Source organism: Gouania willdenowi, chromosome 19 (assembly GCF_900634775.1).
Source record: "Gouania willdenowi chromosome 19, fGouWil2.1, whole genome shotgun sequence".
In the NCBI taxonomy this organism is placed as follows: Eukaryota; Metazoa; Chordata; class Actinopteri; order Blenniiformes; family Gobiesocidae; genus Gouania; species Gouania willdenowi.
In genome coordinates this window covers 5,876,347-5,894,795 of record NC_041062.1, presented here as the reverse complement: position 1 = coordinate 5,894,795, position 18,449 = coordinate 5,876,347, and the positions used below count along the sequence as shown (strand labels likewise).

At 36.5% G+C, this 18,449-nt stretch overlaps 1 protein-coding gene and 1 non-coding gene across 6 annotated transcripts in view; both read left to right on the top strand.

The window, feature by feature from the left end:
- The window catches only part of mta3 (metastasis associated 1 family, member 3), a 32,495-nt gene extending 16,927 nt beyond the window's left edge, over positions 1 to 15,568 (top strand). Inside the window, exons 14-20 of one of the 5 annotated variants that reach the window (XM_028475785.1) lie at positions 1,192 to 1,414; positions 2,765 to 2,857; positions 5,037 to 5,198; positions 5,604 to 5,635; positions 5,710 to 5,828; positions 5,889 to 5,967; positions 13,341 to 15,568. In XM_028475785.1, the coding sequence (XP_028331586.1) occupies positions 1,192 to 1,414; positions 2,765 to 2,857; positions 5,037 to 5,198; positions 5,604 to 5,635; positions 5,710 to 5,828; positions 5,889 to 5,967; positions 13,341 to 13,400 (768 nt within the window). In that variant the 3' untranslated portion in view covers positions 13,401 to 15,568. Of the gene's footprint in view, positions 1 to 1,191; positions 1,415 to 2,764; positions 2,858 to 5,036; positions 5,199 to 5,358; positions 5,537 to 5,603; positions 5,636 to 5,709; positions 5,839 to 5,888; positions 5,968 to 13,340 lie in introns of those variants that run through there. The other 4 variants (XR_003676221.1, XM_028475784.1, XM_028475786.1 and 1 more) reach the window with 4 other exon arrangements.
- A 1,513-nt stretch (positions 15,569 to 17,081) lies between these two features.
- On the top strand, positions 17,082 to 17,175 carry trnai-uau (transfer RNA isoleucine (anticodon UAU)). The gene is made up of 2 exons: positions 17,082 to 17,119; positions 17,140 to 17,175. It is a non-coding gene; the product is annotated as a tRNA-Ile (tRNA).
- The last annotated feature ends 1,274 nt before the right edge of the window (positions 17,176 to 18,449 follow it).

The following is an 18,449-nucleotide window of genomic DNA, read 5'->3' as shown; positions in this document are numbered from 1 at the left end:
AATCAGCAGAAGACCCGATATCATAAATTCCAATCTGGTGGTGGACGTCTTCCACGTCCTCAGGACTTGCGGACTCTCCCATTGCCCGTCCTTCTAGTCGAGAGATTTGACCAAAAGCGAAGAAAAACCAGATAATTAAATCCATGATTAAATTCAGGATCACTGATAGAGGCTCCTGTTAGATTAAAACAAGACAAAAGAGCAGCAAGCAGGGGGAGCGAAGGAGAGAGCAAGGAGGAAAGATTACTATTGCAACAACACATCATCAATAGGTTAAAACTAACCTGAGTCACAACGATCTAATCTTATACTGCTGAAAATAGTTTTTTGGTCAATTTTGTTAGACTTGAAATGCAAAAAAATCTTAAGCGAACAGGCTTGAGAAATGTACTAATATTTATTGTTGGGTAAGAAAAGAAACGTCAGTGTTCATTGTTGAATTAAATACTTTTTGATTTAATTTAAGATAAGATATTCATTATTATAGTTTTCTTTCCAAGCAGTTAAAGCCTGATTCATTTAATTTTTTTAATTAAAATGTGTCTAAGTTTTTTACTTTTAGCAGTATTTCAAAGTAAAATGTGGCTTTTAATAAATACTGTATGTTCTCAACTTTTGGGTCATTGACTTGTTTTTGGTAAGAATTTATGTTTAAATAGATTTAAGAAATCAAGTTAATTTTGAAGTTTTTGCCTAATAATCAGAAGGGATGTCTACTATGTTTTCTTGTGTTAGCTTTCTATTGCCATGTCTTAAATCAACTGTAAAATACACACAAAAAACATAACCTATCATCCAATTAGTTTTTTATCACTTGGTTACTTCGTTAGGCTTCCTAATCATGGAAAGTATTGGTATTAATTTTTTGGTGTTTGTGTTTTACTCAGGTTTGATTTAATTGAATTGTTAATGACAACGTTTCTATCATTTCTATGCTAATTGCTATTGCAAAGTCAATTATCTGAACTCTATTATAATATTATAATTCAATTAGGGTTACAACTGCAACACATTTTTACAATTACAATTATAATTGTGTAATAATTGTAGTTACTTACCAATTATGCAATTACAATTATGACTTGAAGTGTTTCTTTATTTAGGGTGCAGCTTGCTCTTCAGTGGACCCTGAACCCAGACTGGTTAATCATGTAATTTCATATTTTCTTTTTTGTTCTTTGTTGATCCCAGGAGCCGCGTTCCCGGAGTCACGTCCCCCGCCAGTCTAACCACATGGTGCCGATGCGAAACAGCGGCAGTCCCAAGTCCTCCATGAAGACCAAGCAGGCCTTCCTGCTCCAGGCCACCAAACTCACCAAGCTGGCTCGGCACATGTGCCGTGACATCATCAGGCTGCGCCGTGCCGCGCGCCGCCCTTTTGTCCCCATTAACTGCGGGGCCATAAAGGCAGAGTGTAAGAGCTCTTTCAATTTATCCTAATAACTCTGCCTCATGGACACACACACACACGCACACACCTGCAGACACACACCACCCCCTCCTCTTCTGCCCCATCATCAACCCCCATCTCTGCCTCCCCCTCCTCTGTTTTTATTATTATTGTTATTATTATTATTTTGTTTTTGTACTCCTCACCCCCTTTTTCCAATAAAAGCTGCCTGTCCTCATGACTTTTGAGTTTTGATCATCTTTTCATTTGTGTTTTTATTTCTTTGTTTCATTCTGTCTTTGTATTTGGCACCATATGTGAGAAGTGGTGAACGAGGGCTATTCTACACACACACACACACACACACAAGATGTAAACACACATTCTATTCAAATATGCTTGTGTCATTAACTACAAAAACATCCATGAAGAAAGATGATGCTTTGTTCTGAGCCTCGTGTGCATCAGTTCAGTTTAGAGAAGATGTATTTTATTAAGAAAAGGTCTATTTTGCCTTATTTTGCCATCAAGCTTTCACATATTTCCAAACCCAATGTAAATACTGAGCCACAGCCTGTTTTTCTCGCCACATTCTTGTTTGTATTTGCAAACGCGTTCCTCTTACTGTTCCTCGAGCATGACTTTGTGACTTTTTGTTTTGACGATATGAATGTTTTCTGGAGCTTTACACCACAGATTTAAGCTGCTGAAACTTGAAACAAAGAGTAAACCTATATATTAGTAGAGTGATTATTCCGCTGTTCCTGATCAGGTTCTCCCATTAGCATTAGGCTACATTCCTCGTGTTCAAACCTTCATAAGACTTCACCCACTGCTTCCACTTGTCTGTGTAAATCCTCCTCAGGGATTTGCTTTTCATTTATATTTCTTCCTCTTCTTTTTTTCCTTCTCCTACATTCTTATCTCCACTCTCTAATCGATTGTTTGCAAAGGTTCTCATTTCATCCTAAACCTTCCTCCGTGCTTTCATCACTTTGTAGACTTCCAATAAAGTCGCACCTGAAAGCATCACCTCTGAGTCCTTGTGCTTCATGCGTCTGTGTTATCTGTCCCATTGATCCACCACACAGGAATCACCACAACACCCCGCCCCCCTCCCTGTTCCTCTCTCCAGCATGGACTTAATGCATTCATGTGTTTTAGAGCGTGCATGTAAGCATCGACTGACATCCGTGTTTGCATGTGAGTCAGGAAGGTGATTTTAAGCCCTCTTTGATTTAAAAAAGTCAGTGATATCCACTTGCATCAACCCATTTTCATCCAAAACCAGACATCCCAGTTCAGGCTTAGGAATGCATGGAAAGCACACACAGGTCAGTGACCCTGATGCCAGTGTTTCTGTGTTTGGTTTAGACATGTTAAGGGTGGCTGAAGGCCAGGGGACTCGCCTACCCAAAACCAGAGCCGCCCAAAGGAGCTCACTGACCAGTGTTCTGCAGTTTCTAGGTAACGCAGCACACACAGAACCAGGCCCCAGGGTTGGGGTCAATTATTCTTGTAATTGATAATCACAATTATACAGTTTTACAATAATTGTAATTGAAAGAATATATTGCTCTTGTAATAGTAATTGACTGTTTATTATTGTAATTGGCATGAAAACTCAGTTACACTTTACTTGAAGTTTTATACATGAAGGCTGACATTACGCTGTCATTTTTATTATGACATGAAACCTGTCATTAGCATGAATAAGGTGTCATGAAGGCTGTTATTACCCTAACTCCACTAGATCCCTCCACCTAACCCAAGGGTCTGCAACCTGCGGCTCTGGAGCCTCATGTGGCTCTTTGACTATTTTGCATTGGCTCCCTATAGTTTAAAAAACAATATTAAAATAATGAGTTATTATTTGTTCCTGATGGTATTGACAATTAGGGACAATAACTTCAAATACAATTACGATAAAACCATTTATTAACCCAAAAATAAATCACATTGTTCAATACCTCTGCCACCTTCCTACTTCACCTCCTATCAATTTTCCTGCACCTGTGGCAAACCTTAAGTTTTAAATTCCTGGTAAGATAACTACAGTAACAAAAAGACTATTTTGGAAGAAAATAGATATTTCATTTGTGTGGAAAAAGTCTTATTTAACTGCCAACATGCCAGGTTAATATGCATGCTTGATACTTTGCAAGAAATTAGCAATAGTGTAGTGTTATCAAATTCAAGTTATTTATACATTAACCCAAAACATTTTGTTTACATGACATTATTCAATATAATTTTAACTGTATAGAATTTTACACACTGTAAAATATTGTCTTCATTGAGAATATTCTTATTATTTTTGGCTCCGGAAGGACTTTAATCCAGGTGAGATTAGACACCTGGATTAGACAAAAGGTTGCAGACCGCTGGGTCCTAACCCAAAAAAAAAAAAAAAAAAATGCCAACATAGCTCCAAAGGTGTCATAATTTAGCAAACGACACTTAATGACAGCCTTCATGACACTTTATTAATGCTGATGACAGTGTAATGTCAGCCTTATATATGAATTTTATACAATTTAATCAAATGCAAACCCATGGAACCATGTTACAGTTCTATGACTTACCCATGCGTAATTAACAATTATTAAAATATTTTTCATATCAAGTTTACCTTTCAGTTCTCTTGAGGATCATTTTACCATTAAAAAAAATTTCAATCGAGGGCTGTACTGACAGAAAAGAGGCTTAGATGCTCACACCAAAGATATTAATATCTATATTTTAATTGATTAGGAAGCCTAACAAGGTAACCAAGAGATAAGAAGCAAATTTGATTATAGATAATATACATTTTTAGTGTATTTTATAGCAATTTTAAGACAAAGCCGACCCGCTACTAGAAGAGATGCGGTAACGCTTGAAGTTTTATATGCATGGCTGACATTATGCTGTCATTAGCATGAATAAAGTGTTGTTCACTAAATTATGACACTTTTGGAGCTATATTGGCATTTTTTGGTTTAGGTTGAGGGATCTTGTGGGGTTAGGTAGGGTTAGGATTATGAACGACAATTAATCACAGCCTTCATATAATATATATATATATACTCTATACTGTATATACATTTTATTCAAAATACATTTTCAAGGAACTCAAACACTTTTTACAGGTTAAAGCAACAACAGCAAATCCACTGATGACACCTTATTCATGCTTATGACAGGTGTCATGTCATAATAATGACAGCGTAATGTCAGCCTTTTTGTATAAAACTTCAGGTAAGGTGTTACCCAATATTTTCGTGGATTATGACGTCTAACAAGGTAACCAAGAGATGAGAAACGTATTTGGATGATAGATAATGCTTTTTGTGTGTATTTTAATGACATGGGTTAAAGCTGAGGCGTTATTATAAGAGATGCTAACACAAGGGGAAGTTTTTTTGGAGTTATTTATTTCAGGCTCAGCAATTGTGAGTGACTGAATTGGAACTTTAGTAAATGATGACATAATTTTAATTGACTTTCAGGGGAAAAATAATAATCAAATTGGAAAAATGCTGCCCAAATGAATCACAATTGAGTTGTAACTGAACATAGATCATTGTAATTGACCCCAACCCTGCCAGCCCCCCACTGGGTTTTGGTGCTCTATCAGCTCCAAGTGTGGTGTCTCTTCCTGCAGAGTCCCGCCCGGTGAGTCACGTGCCTCGTCCCCATCGCACCCCAGGCCTCCAGACGCCTCCGCCTCGACGCCTGCTTTCCTCTCTCCCGCACGGCACCCACGGCATGCTGGGAAAACGCAGCTACCATCACCACAGCAGGGCTGAGCCTGAGAGGCGCTCAGGTAGACACAAAGGAGTGATCATGTTCACAGCAGAACATTTAAAAACATCCCCCAAAACTCTGACAAAAGCAAGACAATCTGTCTCTCAGTGCTGATTTCTAATGTTTCTGCTTGAAATTTGAATTTCATATCCTTCTCTGCCATTTCTTATCTGAACTAGCACGTTGGAGAGAATGACAACTAATTCTAGTGAAAGCCAGTCAGCTGATGGGGCTCATTTGGATAGTTTGGATCATTCAACTTCAATCTGACTCTTTGTTTTTTATTGGTAACTTCACTATTTCTTCAGAAATGGAATCTTTCTGTGTCACCATTTACTGTAACAGCAGGACTGTTCACATCTGACAGGTTTCCTCATGAGTGTTTTTGCATTTTTCTCTCACTGCTGTGACTTTTATTTTGCAGAGAACCCAGGTCCAACAGGTGGACCTCTCATGGTACGCATCACTTTTTACGCAAAATTTAACCAAAAAACGCATTCATTGTAACGAATAAAGTTCCTCCTAAACAGCACAATGGACGCAACAGCAGTGGTGGAAGCTCCAGAGGAGGCATGATGATACGCAAGAGACGCCCCAACTGGATCGATGCCCCCGACGACAGCTTCTTCCTCGTCACCCGGGAGACCAGGTAAGCAAAGGTGACCCCTCATTGATTTCTGATTGGCTGACATTGTGCATGTGTTTGAAGGAAAGCAGGTGATGCTGGGCTGCGACAGAATCGGATACTCGAGAGTTTTTGTCCTGGAGTGACTTCAGGCAGCTGTGAGGTGCAGATACACACAGAAACAACACAAAAAATAAATCAGGTTCCACCTTGCAGCCAAGAAACTGTGTTAGATTTCATTTCAAACCGTCACAGCCTACCAGCTGGTAAACTCTCTATACAAGGGAAATTTCTGATGGATTAAGCTGCAGATTTTTCAGAGTTGGGGCAAAGTTTAACTGAGTTTATTTTCTCATACTCAGAAAATGTAAGAGAAATGATTTTGACTGTTGGAAAAACTGAAAGTTTTTGCATACATTTGAGTTAGCTTAACCTTCTTTTCAGACGTCTTTGTCAGGAGGCAGTCGTTCTATTGTAAAAGGATGTTTTACTGACATTGTACGAGATGCCACAATGTATTGTTTGGAGACAGTGGACAGTGGCTCTGTGAGTGTTTAGATCAGGGGTGTCAAACTCATTTTGGTTTAGGGCCCAAATACGAAGCAGTTTGATCTTAAGTGGGCCCCAGATTTTAAGCAGGAAAACGAGTACTATTGTGCCATAGTTTGCACTTCTACGTAGACATAAAATACAAAATATGTAAGAAACTGACAATATCCAAGCAATAAGTGTTAAATATCAGTCCAAACATTGTCTTCACTTGAAATTTAGTTGATCTTGTGGCCCATTTCTATTTGATTAAGGGAAATGCTTGTAATAATTTAAGGAAAATTCAAGGATTTTGTATTGCAATAGTTTAACAATATGAATGCCTGCCATGATTATAGTATTATAAGCACCGGAAAAAATTGTTGAGTTTCATTCACACGATGGTTCATGTTTTCTCTGTCGGGCCAAATTGAATGCTCCAAAGTGCCATAATTTGCCCCCGGGCTTTGAGTTTGACACGTGGTTTAGATTAAGATTAAAATCGTAAGAACAGGTGGAGGCAGATGCTTTTTTTAAATTTAGTATCATCATCCTCGCAGATAATCGTATCCCGACAAGCATTGCGGAGAGATTGGGACATTTGTAACCACTTCACTGCAGGGCAAACGCACGGAAAAGCAATGCAAAAACCAATTATAATTAGTATATATTCAGGAGTATTGACATGAGGCGTTAAACCCCATAATTAGACAGCATTCAACATCCCAGAATCAAACCGTAGAGTAACCACACATCTACTTTAATTATGCAAACGGTTTCTTCTCTTAAAAATCCAGCCTGTGATTCTGAACTGAAGAACTTTGAATTAGTTTAGTGTTGTTAAATTTGTTTTAGGATCTCTGACAGAAGAGAGTATGATGATGTGATGTATAAACAAAGGGTTTGTTATTTGTTGGAGACGTTTCCGTAACAACAGCCAAATCCCCTTTTTTCCAGATATTCGTAATTATGTGGTTCAGTGATTACTTTAAAAGCTTGATAGAAATTTCTATCCCCATTAATAACAATATAGTAGGTCCAAATGTATGGGGATCCCTATTTTTTTCCCAAAAGATTGTGATGAAATGCACTGATTCATGTAATTAATTAACTGAGGAATCAACCTAAATAATAACTTTGCCAAATTTCATAAAGATCGGTTAATTACAAACCAAGATACGACTAATTTTTTTTCCAACAATGTGAGATAAGGATTTTCAGATTTTTTTTTAAATGACCCAGAATCAGTATATTGATCTGGATCCTCTCCAAAATTTAAACAAATCTTCTATCTTTCGTTAAAATTTGGCCAAAATCCATTAAGTACTTTGCACGTAACCCTGGTAGCAAACAAACAGACAAACACTGGTAAAAATATGACCTCCTTGGTAGAGGGAATTACCGTAATTGTTAAAATGACATCTGATTGTCGGCCGTGATATAATCCAGACTCCAGCAAACCTAATCTGGAGAAAGCAGGTGCATCACCTGGATTAATGGACGGATTTCCTACGTCTGGTTTAGTGCGGTGAGGCTGTGAAGATAATGTGATTTCTTAGCACAGCCTTCAAAAACCAACTCTATAACTTCACATTGTTATTACCATAATTTGCATTGATTTGTGCTCTACACACACTCACACACACACTCTGCGTGCACACCACTAAACAAGGTTTAGACGTCTGTGTGAGGAAGAAACATGTCCCTCCATTAAAGATTGTGTCTAAATGAGCCATGGCACCCAGCTCTCACAGCCGCCCTTGGACCGCCGGAGCTAAAATTAGAGCAGCTAACTGGTTCAGATGGAGAAGGACACCACTGGGGCCATGAGTGGAAATATCATTACCACATTAGCAGTGGATCACTCATACTCACCCAGCACCAAGATCAACATGGCTGTAGCAGTGTGCTTTATGGGAGACAACCACCTGAATGTTGAACAGATTTGGAACACTAAGATTCAAGTGATAGAACAAGAATATCTGAGTAAAAGACGTGAACTTACAGTATCTGTTATGAAAGGAAGGAGCTAATGACAGATGATGGAGAATTTCCATTTTTTCCCAGTTCTTTCTCTGTAGCCTTCTCTCTCTCTCTTTCTCGCTCGCTCTGAATGAGAAGAATGACTTGACTTTTCTCAGAACAGTGGAGTGACAGCTCATATCCACCTTTACAAGGAGACAAATGGACGACTTTGAAGATTTTGCAATGCAAAGTGCAATGATACACTCGGTGATGCAAAACCAATAATATCAGGGTTAATTTTGAAAGCACATCAATAGTCTTTTTTTACTAAAATACAACTTAGTTTTAATCAAAATTTGGTCATCAGGACCATTTCAGTTACAGTCTTACACTACGACACTACAATAGGGGTGTCCCAATATCGGATATCGGTCCGATATCAGCCTGAAAACGAATATCGGATATCGGATTCAAATATCCGAATTCATTTTTTATTTTATTCAATTCTAGAATACTGTAGATATTATGTTGAAGGTTAAAATTCATGTAACCTATTGGGTAATATTAAATGGGTCAGTTTTTCTCATACCTACTGTTGTTGACTATTGTTCTCTGTTTGAGTAACATCACTTGATCAAGCCTTTTCTAACATTCCACACTACAAAATAAGTCATTATTATTTTTTTTATTAAAGCAAGGGTAGGCGATTTTCTCCAGATACACTTTTTAAATTTTTGGTTGAAATTGTCTTTATGTCCTGACAGGAATTAAGATCTTATGTGCTCTGAAAAAGGAATGAAGACAATCCATCATCTGTAGCAGCTGTAAACCTGTAATAACTTTGATCAATGGGAAAAAAAACTAACCGTTTTTTTTTTTTTTTTAACCAATCACGTCTCCCTGCTAGTTGTCGATCCCTCTCATGCACTAGCTCACACTGAAAGCGCGTCACCGCTCACAGAGTTAAAACAGAGTTTTTGGTCACATTTTTAAACATACAGTATATAATGGTAAAGTTTATTGTTTACTTAGTGTTGAATGAGACATGAGACAACGAAGTTTCTACACAATACAAGAGATGAGCTGAGCTCCTCTTCTGCAGCAGCTGTGCGCATGCATGTGAGTGAGACGGAGCACAGGGGGGAGGGGCGAGGGGGGTAAAGGCGGAGCCGTCGGGGAAGCTACATTCAAAATCATGATAGCTTTTGATAATCGCCCACAGAAAAAAAAAAGTTATAAAAGTATCTATGATTCATGCTAATATCGGATCAATATCGGTATCAGTCGATATGCAAAGCTGCAATATCGGTATATCAGAAATGAAAAAGTTGTATCGGGACATCCCTATCAATTAAATTACATACATTTTTTAGTCGACTAAAACTGTTACAGATATAGTTATTTATGGGATTATGGGACGCTATTGATGTTTGTAAATACACATAATTTATGTGACAGACAGTGTCTATCACAAATATTTGACCACCACAGTAAAAACGTTCATTTTCTAGAATTAGTTATTTATTAAAGTGTGTGACAAATATTGTGTAGCCAGGATTAGTGCACAAAGTGACAAGGGCGCCACTTCAGATATCTTTATACTGCATTTTATTTTAATGAGATTTATATTTGAAAAAGTTTAAGTATAGGATACAGTTATTTCATATTTATTGTGTGTGATGTGTTTGAAAAGTAATAATAATAATTCAAAACACTATGAAAAACACTCACATGATCACATGAGTTCTGATTGGATTTCGTCCCATGTGAGAAAATTATAGTTTATTTTTTTGTACGTTAAAATATCAATATATCTTGATATATTTTTCATTCACATGTATTTTTTTTTACTAAGTCATAGTCTAGTTATTGCCGCTTTAGAAAAAAATAGTTATAGAATATAGAATTTTCTTTTTTTCTTTGCACCCCTGCTGCATGATGACATGATAGAAAGCTCTCCACCTTCACATTCTCTATGATTTGTGAGTGTTTAACTGGAATTCTATCCTTTCAAAAAAGGATTATTTAAGTTAGAATATATTAATGGCATTTGCACTCAAAGAATATAAAGGTTCTTCCCACTTCAGTTCAAAGCGTGTGAAGTGGTTCCACAGAAATGGGTAAAAACTCAGATAAATGAGACCACTTGATGTGTTTGAGCAGAGATTTAGCTGTTTGCTCCCTCTTCCCATCCACCAGCTGAACAGACAAACAGCAGAGCTTTGACTAAATGTGCCACCTGAGCCAAATCAGGGTGTTTTCTTTGTGTTTGTTCCCACCATCATCAAACCCAGACCTTCATCATCTGCCTGCAGAGCATATAAAGGACATTACGATAGCTGTGCGAACATTCAGAGGCGATAACAGTTCTGGTAATGTCATGTTCTGTGCTGTTTTTAATCAACTGCAGAGGTCTGGCTTCATGTTTTTTTTTTTTTTTGCATATAATCCTCAGTCCACAGTGTTGATGAGAGAGCAGTGAAAGAGGATAAACGTGAGAGTGAGAGGTCTTTGATGGTCGTTACAGCTCAAACTGCCTCAGGGGAAGTGACAAACTTACCCATATGTTGCAGTTTTATTGGTCTGAGAGTTAAATCCTACACTGTGTGTGTGTGTGTGTGCGTGTGTGTGTGTGTGTGTCCTCTGCTCTTTCAATGAAAGTTTACTCCTGTTGCAGCACAGAATCCTCTGCAGCCAAAAAAGCCACAAAAAAAAAGAAGTAGTGCTGGCCAGCGTTGGGGTCATTTGTAATCATAATAAAAAAAAATATGTTGCTCTTCTAATCGTAATTGACTTCGTAATTGTAATTGGCATATAAAAACTGTTATTTAGAATTTAATTAAACGCCAAACTGGGGAACCATGTTACGGTTCTACGGCTTACACATGTGTAGTTAAAATGATTAAAATATGTTTCATATCAAGATAACCTGTCAGTCTCTTGAGGATAATCAAAAAAAATTACATTGAGGAGTATTACAGACAGAAAAAAGTCTAAAGTATTAATACCAATATTTTCATGGTAACCAAGATTTTAAATATGTTATATTATATTTTAGTGTATTTTACAGCTGATTTAAGACATGGGTCAAAACCAATCTGTTATCATAAGAGATGCTAACAGAAAGCTAAAGTTTTATGGGGTTATTTAATAAAGGTTCAGAAATTGTAATTGATTGTAAATGAACTGCATTAATTGAGAACGTAATTGAAATTGACTTTAAGGGGAAAATAATAATTGTAATTGGAAAAAATTCCAGTCAACACAATCGTAATTGAGTTATAGTTGAACATGGATTGTTGAATGTGTATTTGAAATTTAAAAATGTAATTGACACAAACTCTGGTGCCATGCGTATAAATCCTGCAGGGCTCCTCCTTATCCTCCTTTTTCCTATACTCATAATAATGAATAATAACCGAGACGTCTATTTGAACATGGGCTGTAAATGTTGACTCTATCCGTCAGTTAATCCTTTTGAAATGAAAAGAATCGAGAGCATCAGCAATCACCTTCCATTTAATTTAATGCACTTTACCCGAGCAGCACCGCTGCTTTTTATGACCTTTTCAACACCTTCATCTTATGAGATGTTCAGCTTTACGTCTGTGGTTTGTTAAGCTTCTGGTTTACTGTATTCACCTCACAGCTTAGAAATCTCCATCCTGATCTATTACAGAAGGACAATGCATCCATATGTGCAGTCTACCAGCAGCTGTTCTTAGAACATAAGTTCCTGTTGTAAAGAACACTTCAGACAAATCCAATAATTTCTTTAAGGTGATAGCCTATATTAGAGCAGTGCTGCAGTTAACACTATTGTTTTTTGATAAACTCACCTGAGTGCAGACATGGGCACCCCCCCCCCCCCCCCCCCCCCGAGTAAATGCACAAAATGACTACAAAAACCCACAACTTCACAGGAAAAACCCCATATAAACAAAAAAAAGGAGGACAATGCAAAAAGGACAACAAAAATACTGCAAAAAACAAAAAACTAAAACAAATGATGACTCAAAAATACAAAAAAAATGACAACAAAAAATACACAAAATATTGCAAAAAAAGGCAAAAAAAAGGACAACAAAGATACTGCAATTTAAAAAAAATCAAAAGAGGACTCAAAAATAAAAATAAAAATATGACCAAAAAAAAAACAAAAAAACAAGACGACTCAAAAATACAAAAAGGACAACAAAAATACTGCAATTTAAAAAAAAAAACAAAACTCAAAAAAACAATTGAAAAAAATGACAAAAATTATTGCACGACAGCAAGATGACTATAGAAATAACAGAAAATCAAACAAATCAACAACAAAAAATACATAAAATTACTCCAAAATTAAAAAAATTTGTGATTAAAAAATGACAAAACGCACAAACCGTTGTTGCGTCCTGTGTTATGTTTAGATTGGTAATTAATGCTGACACGAATGTTGGTAATGTCACCCTTGGATCAGACGATCACATGTTTCTGTCACTGCAGGATGTGATTATAGTTGACTAGTGACGTGCCGTGAGCACATGGGTTGGGTAGGCACTGCCTACCTTCCCTACTCTGACTGCACGTCACTGTCGTTGACCATCTCTGCCTTCATAGATCCACTCAGTAATTCTACAAACCGGACGTTGGTAGCGCTAGCTTGACACTAGGACAAGGTTTATGTGCTAAAGCGGTTTCAAAGAACCACTTTCCTTTCATGAAGGTGCAGGAACCTTAAAAAGGCAGCTTGACTTTTGTGATGGAAAGGTAAAATCTTTATTTTGTGTAGTAAGATACTAGAAAGCAACAGCTTCCGTTGTTATTAGAAAGCCATAAAGCATGGGAGTCCAACTCAGTCCTGGAGGGATTCTGTCCTGTATGTTTTATATGTAACACATGGGATTCTAATGAGTGACTTGATATCAGGGTTTCAGGAGTGGGGGGGGGGGGAATGCAACAACCTGCAGGACTGCAGCCGTCCAGGACCAAGTTTGGACACCCCTGTGTAAAAGAATTGATTAAAATGTCTTTATTCATGCTATGTCTCGTCTCCTCCAGGAGGGCTCGGCGGCTGCTATCGCGCTCTCAACTGAGGCACGCGTGTCGACAGCCTTGTGAGCAGATCACCCTCCGTAGGCTTTCCCAGGCACCCCCGCAGGGGCTGGTCCTTGCCCCCCCACACCCTCACCAGAGCCTCAGGATGCGAGGCCCCATCGTCATCCACGACTGATCAGCTAAAGACTCTGTAGTCCCCACTAAGCATCATGAACTCTCTCCACCTCTAGTCTTCATGGGGAAACTTTGAATACTTTTGACAACTGTTATTGAAGCTGTCAGGAAACAATGTGGGCTATAGGCTAATACAAGATGCAATAGAAACACAAGCCTGACTTTGATGATCCGGAATGATGTTTATAGCTGTATATAGTGTATCCTGGGTGTGTGACGCTTTGAGTGAGCATTACACTAACATCTGAGAGTGGATGCGTTTCTTTGTACTCATGGACGGACATAAGGACAGGTGTTACTGTGATGAACTTTGTTTATGGTGGGTTGTCGTGCATTTTTTATTTTAGTTTTTTTTTTACCATAATTTCAGGAACGGCTGTGTGTGTGGGCATGAGAATTCACACGTGATGGAAACACATTTTAAAGATATCCAAAAAGGCCAGCTCCAAAACAAAAACCAGAACTTCTCAGCGTGAAAGCAAAGTGTGTTGTTTTTCCAATCTCAGAATAAGATATTAAACCCTGAATTAGCTCATAAAACTAATCTGCTCCATATAACATTTCAAATGTGGTGTAAAACAAATCAAGGATTGATTCAGTGTTAATTCCGTCAAGTAAAGCTCAAACAAAAACGTTTCATTCTGTAACATAGACATTAAAAAATAAAAATAAAAAAATGTAATATGGCATATTCTTAGTTTAAATGGCTAAACACGTAGTTTTTACTACTTTGTTTCATGGACAAAATTGTCTCAGCATTGGACACATCAAAGCAATCAGCAGAAGCCTCTGAGGAAGACTGGCAGTTGACATCTGAAACATGTCAGGAGATCAAAGTGAACCCTCCTGAAAAAAAGTCGTCTTAATAAATGAAAACATAACATATTAATTTCAGAAGAAGACAAAATTAACTTGGTGGAATTATTACGCAGAAGTCGAGGACACAAAAAAGCAATCAGCAGACGCCTCTGAAGAAGACTGGCAGTTGACAGTCGGAACATGTCATAATGTCAAAGTAAAATGTGTCAAAACTATAAAATTACTTACAAAAAGGCTAAAATGGGACTAAAACTAAAACTAATTTCATGTGACTAAAGAGAATTTAAAAAAAATCCAGTTATTGGTGGGAAACTAGGAATAAAATTAAATGTAAAAAATCCCAGTGTGTTAGTGTGCTTCAATCTGTGCAGATCAACTAAAATTCAAAATCAATGTATTAAATCTGTCGGCTCATTTTCATTGAATATTTTTCCTTGAAATTATTTTCTTTGAATGAATATTCATTTCAACAATTAGTTTGTTTCTTAAAGTAAACAAGCCAGAGTTTACGTGGAACGAGTTCACTGCAACCAGGTTACCATGGTAACTGATTCTGGGTTTAATTATCTTATATCTGGAATATAATCCGATCACTTACTTTTACCATTTCTGGCCTAACTTTGACTCTAGTTTTTCCACAGCGGCTTTGTGCAGTCACTGCTGAATGATGTTATAATGAATCCCAAAAGTCAGAGTTTGTGAACAAAAGATGAACATGAATTCTCTTACATAAACCTTGTATATCTCCTGATCACACTGTAAATTCCTCTCATCTGATCTCTAAGGCTGACTGTTCCAACCAAAGCCCAAACACGGGTAACACAGCACTACCTTTGCAGGAGGAAAAAGGGCATGGAACCAACTCTCATATTTCCCTCGAGGCTGTGACTCACCAGCAATATTTTGAGGCAGCTGTTTAGTCATTTGCTCACATCTGTTTGTATTCCTCTTTTATTTAGGCACCATAGTCAGGTTCATCCTGCTTTTAAACACCATTACGTCCTCTCTGTTATACAGGATAAAAAAATCAAGCTGCCTCAAAAAGTTGCTCGTGGGCCTTCAGGGCGTCTTTACGCCTTAGTTTTAAAGCTGGCATGACTTTGAGGTGTGAGCCTCCTCTGACCCGTGGGGGTCACATGATTTACTCTCTTTCATTCAGAATGTTTCTGTTATAGTGTGTGTCATGTGTTCGATTCTAAATATGCTGAGAAAATAAAAAAAAAACAAAACACATTGGACGATGACGTAGGACTGTCAGTGACTCTGAGCGGTTTCACCTCCAACATTGTTGCTTCATGTACAGATACAAATTATTCATTTTACATCAATGTTTCACAATTAAAATGATCTAAAAATCTCATTTTAAACACTTTTTAATCTGTTTTTCTCTGGTAAATCAGGAAATTACATTTATTTTATTTTTTTTAAATGCAGTCAAGGTGAGCTCAAAGTAGAGCGCCTCCCCCTCCAAATTGGGAGTGAATAATTTTTTGATTGTGTGCTACTTCAAGGCTGAAAAAATGGCTTTAAAAAAAAAAAATACATTCAACACTATTTGTTAGTAATGAGGCAACTTTAAAAAGGGTTATGGTGTTTGTTTGTTTTTTCATTATCATTGAACATAATTGTGCAAATTACTGCCACTTACACATTTATTTATCTTTTATACTTGGGAATTTTTGGCTAATAATATTTAGAGCATTAACATACGTTTTTTGTTAATATTAAAAGACCTGCCAGTCAGTTTTAGATCAACCTGATATGGGAGGGCATTTTTGTTTGTAAATACACATAATTTATGTGATCAATGCGTATATAAAAGACCACATGATCACATTAGGTTGGAGATTGTCCCATGTGACAAAATTATGGTTTCATTTTTATTAGTTGAAATATATTTTGATATAGTTTTCATTCATATGTATCTTTTTTCTTTTTTTTTCTTATATAAAACCACTTGCCTCTCACTTTCCTAAAACAAGCTTAGTTCAGACACTGAAGTTTAATGTTTCGTTTGAGTCAAAGAACTGGATAATAGTTCATGCGTTTTCAGTCTTAAATTTGGAGCCAAAGAGTTTAGTTTTTTATTTGTTATGATTTCTGATTCTAATAAAATTCATTTAAATGTTGTAAAAAAGTTTAAATCAAGAATTTAAGGCTCAAAATAGTGTCAATAAAATTTAGAATTGCCCACAAATCAGCCTGTGAGTTCAATATAAATTGCACATCTTTTATTATTGTTTATTATTATTATTATTATTATTATTATTATTATTATTATTATTATTATTATTATTATTATTATTATTATTATTATTATTTTAAACTAATTGTACTACCTGTAAATACTAAAGCCCCTCCCCCAGCCACCATGGTCCAGATCCTTCTGTGTGGGTTCAACAGTCAGCTTCAGGTCTGCAATGAAGGATTATTTCAGTATGAGTTATATATTTTTGGAACAACTGAGTAAAAGTTGATATTTTCATCATCTTTAAGGGAAAAAAAAAAAAAAAGAAACAAGGCATGCAACGGTTAAACTGTGGAGAATTCAGGTTTTACGGTGAGTACGTGAACGCAACATCTGCAAATTGTACTTCAGGATCCATAGAAATCCATTTCACACAGAGCAGTGTTAAAGCTTCCTGTTTTACCTTTAATGCGTTAATATTATTATATATTATATAAGATGTGACCGTTGCAGTATTGTTGCGGTTGCTTTCTTAAAGCGATTTACCGACCCGTTACATCGAGGCTCCAGTGGCGCAATCGGTTAGCGCGCGGTACTTATATGACAGTATGCAGCTGAGCAATGCCGAGGTTGTGAGTTCGAGCCTCACCTGGAGCACTACTTTTCATAATTGCCCGGAATTACTTTAGTTATACGTAAAAAAATAACTAGACGACGTCTTTTGCTTCACATTGATTATTTAACTCAAAAAAGGCATCATACTGTACAACTCGAAAATGTAACCGTGTAAATAACAGTTCCTGTGTTATAACTTTATCTTCCAACAATAACGTTGACAGCCAAAAGAAGGTGTAGTGAAGGTTACGTTAAAGTATTTTAGTTTAAATGTTTTTCAGTTATTACTCGACACTGGTTTGTTTTTCTCTTTTATTTGTCGTTTCTTACTCAATGGCGCCCCCTGTGCTGAACAGCGGAAACTGTGGCCGTTATGTGATAGAAAGCCGCTAGAGGGCAGTATGACTTCAGCAAACTCATTTTATTATTGAACAAGTAGTATAGCTAGAAACACAAAGGCACCTTTCACATTAATAGAGATTATAGACAAAGTTGAAAGACAAAACAATGTATTTACAATAAAACAACAGATTGGGTTATTGAAAAATATCAAGTTTTTTCATCAATGAAACAGGTCATTTCTGCCATGAAGAAGAGATGAAGAATTAGCAAAAAGTTGAACTTCAGCAAACTTATTTGGAAAGAAAATACCCCAACAAGCATGAAAAGCAGATGTAAATTTATATTACATTCGTGTCAAAATGAATGATTCGATAAAATAATGTATTTGTATCGATTGATTGATTGCAGAGGTGTAAAGAGTACTGATATCTCCTACTTAAGTAGACGTACTGTTACTTGATTGAAATTGTAATAATTCAAATACAAGTAAGTCATACATAAAATACTCAAGTACAAGTAAAAAGTAGCTCAATTACATAGTACTCAAAGTGAAAGATACTAGTTACCTTAACCACTCATGTTTATTCTTTGGTAATGAATCTTGCCACGGTTCCCTTGCATACAGTAATAAACTTCAAAAGAAAGAGATTAAATCTTGTGCAATTGGAACTTGATTTATTAAAGGTTTGCAAAACGTACAATTATTTTTTAAAATAAAATATAAATTAATTTAACTCAAAATAATAAAATGATCAAGGCTCTAAGTATAGCAAAATTTATTAAAGAAATTTATTAAAGAAAACTTTCACAACTTTCACTTTAAAAGTATACAAAACTAAATGTTATAGTACATATACTGTATATATATTTTTTTGGTCCTCAGGATTACACCTACTTATTCATTGATTGACCCTGTTAACAATATAATCCAAAAAAATATTGTAAATCAATTCTACAGTGTGTTAAAATTCAAT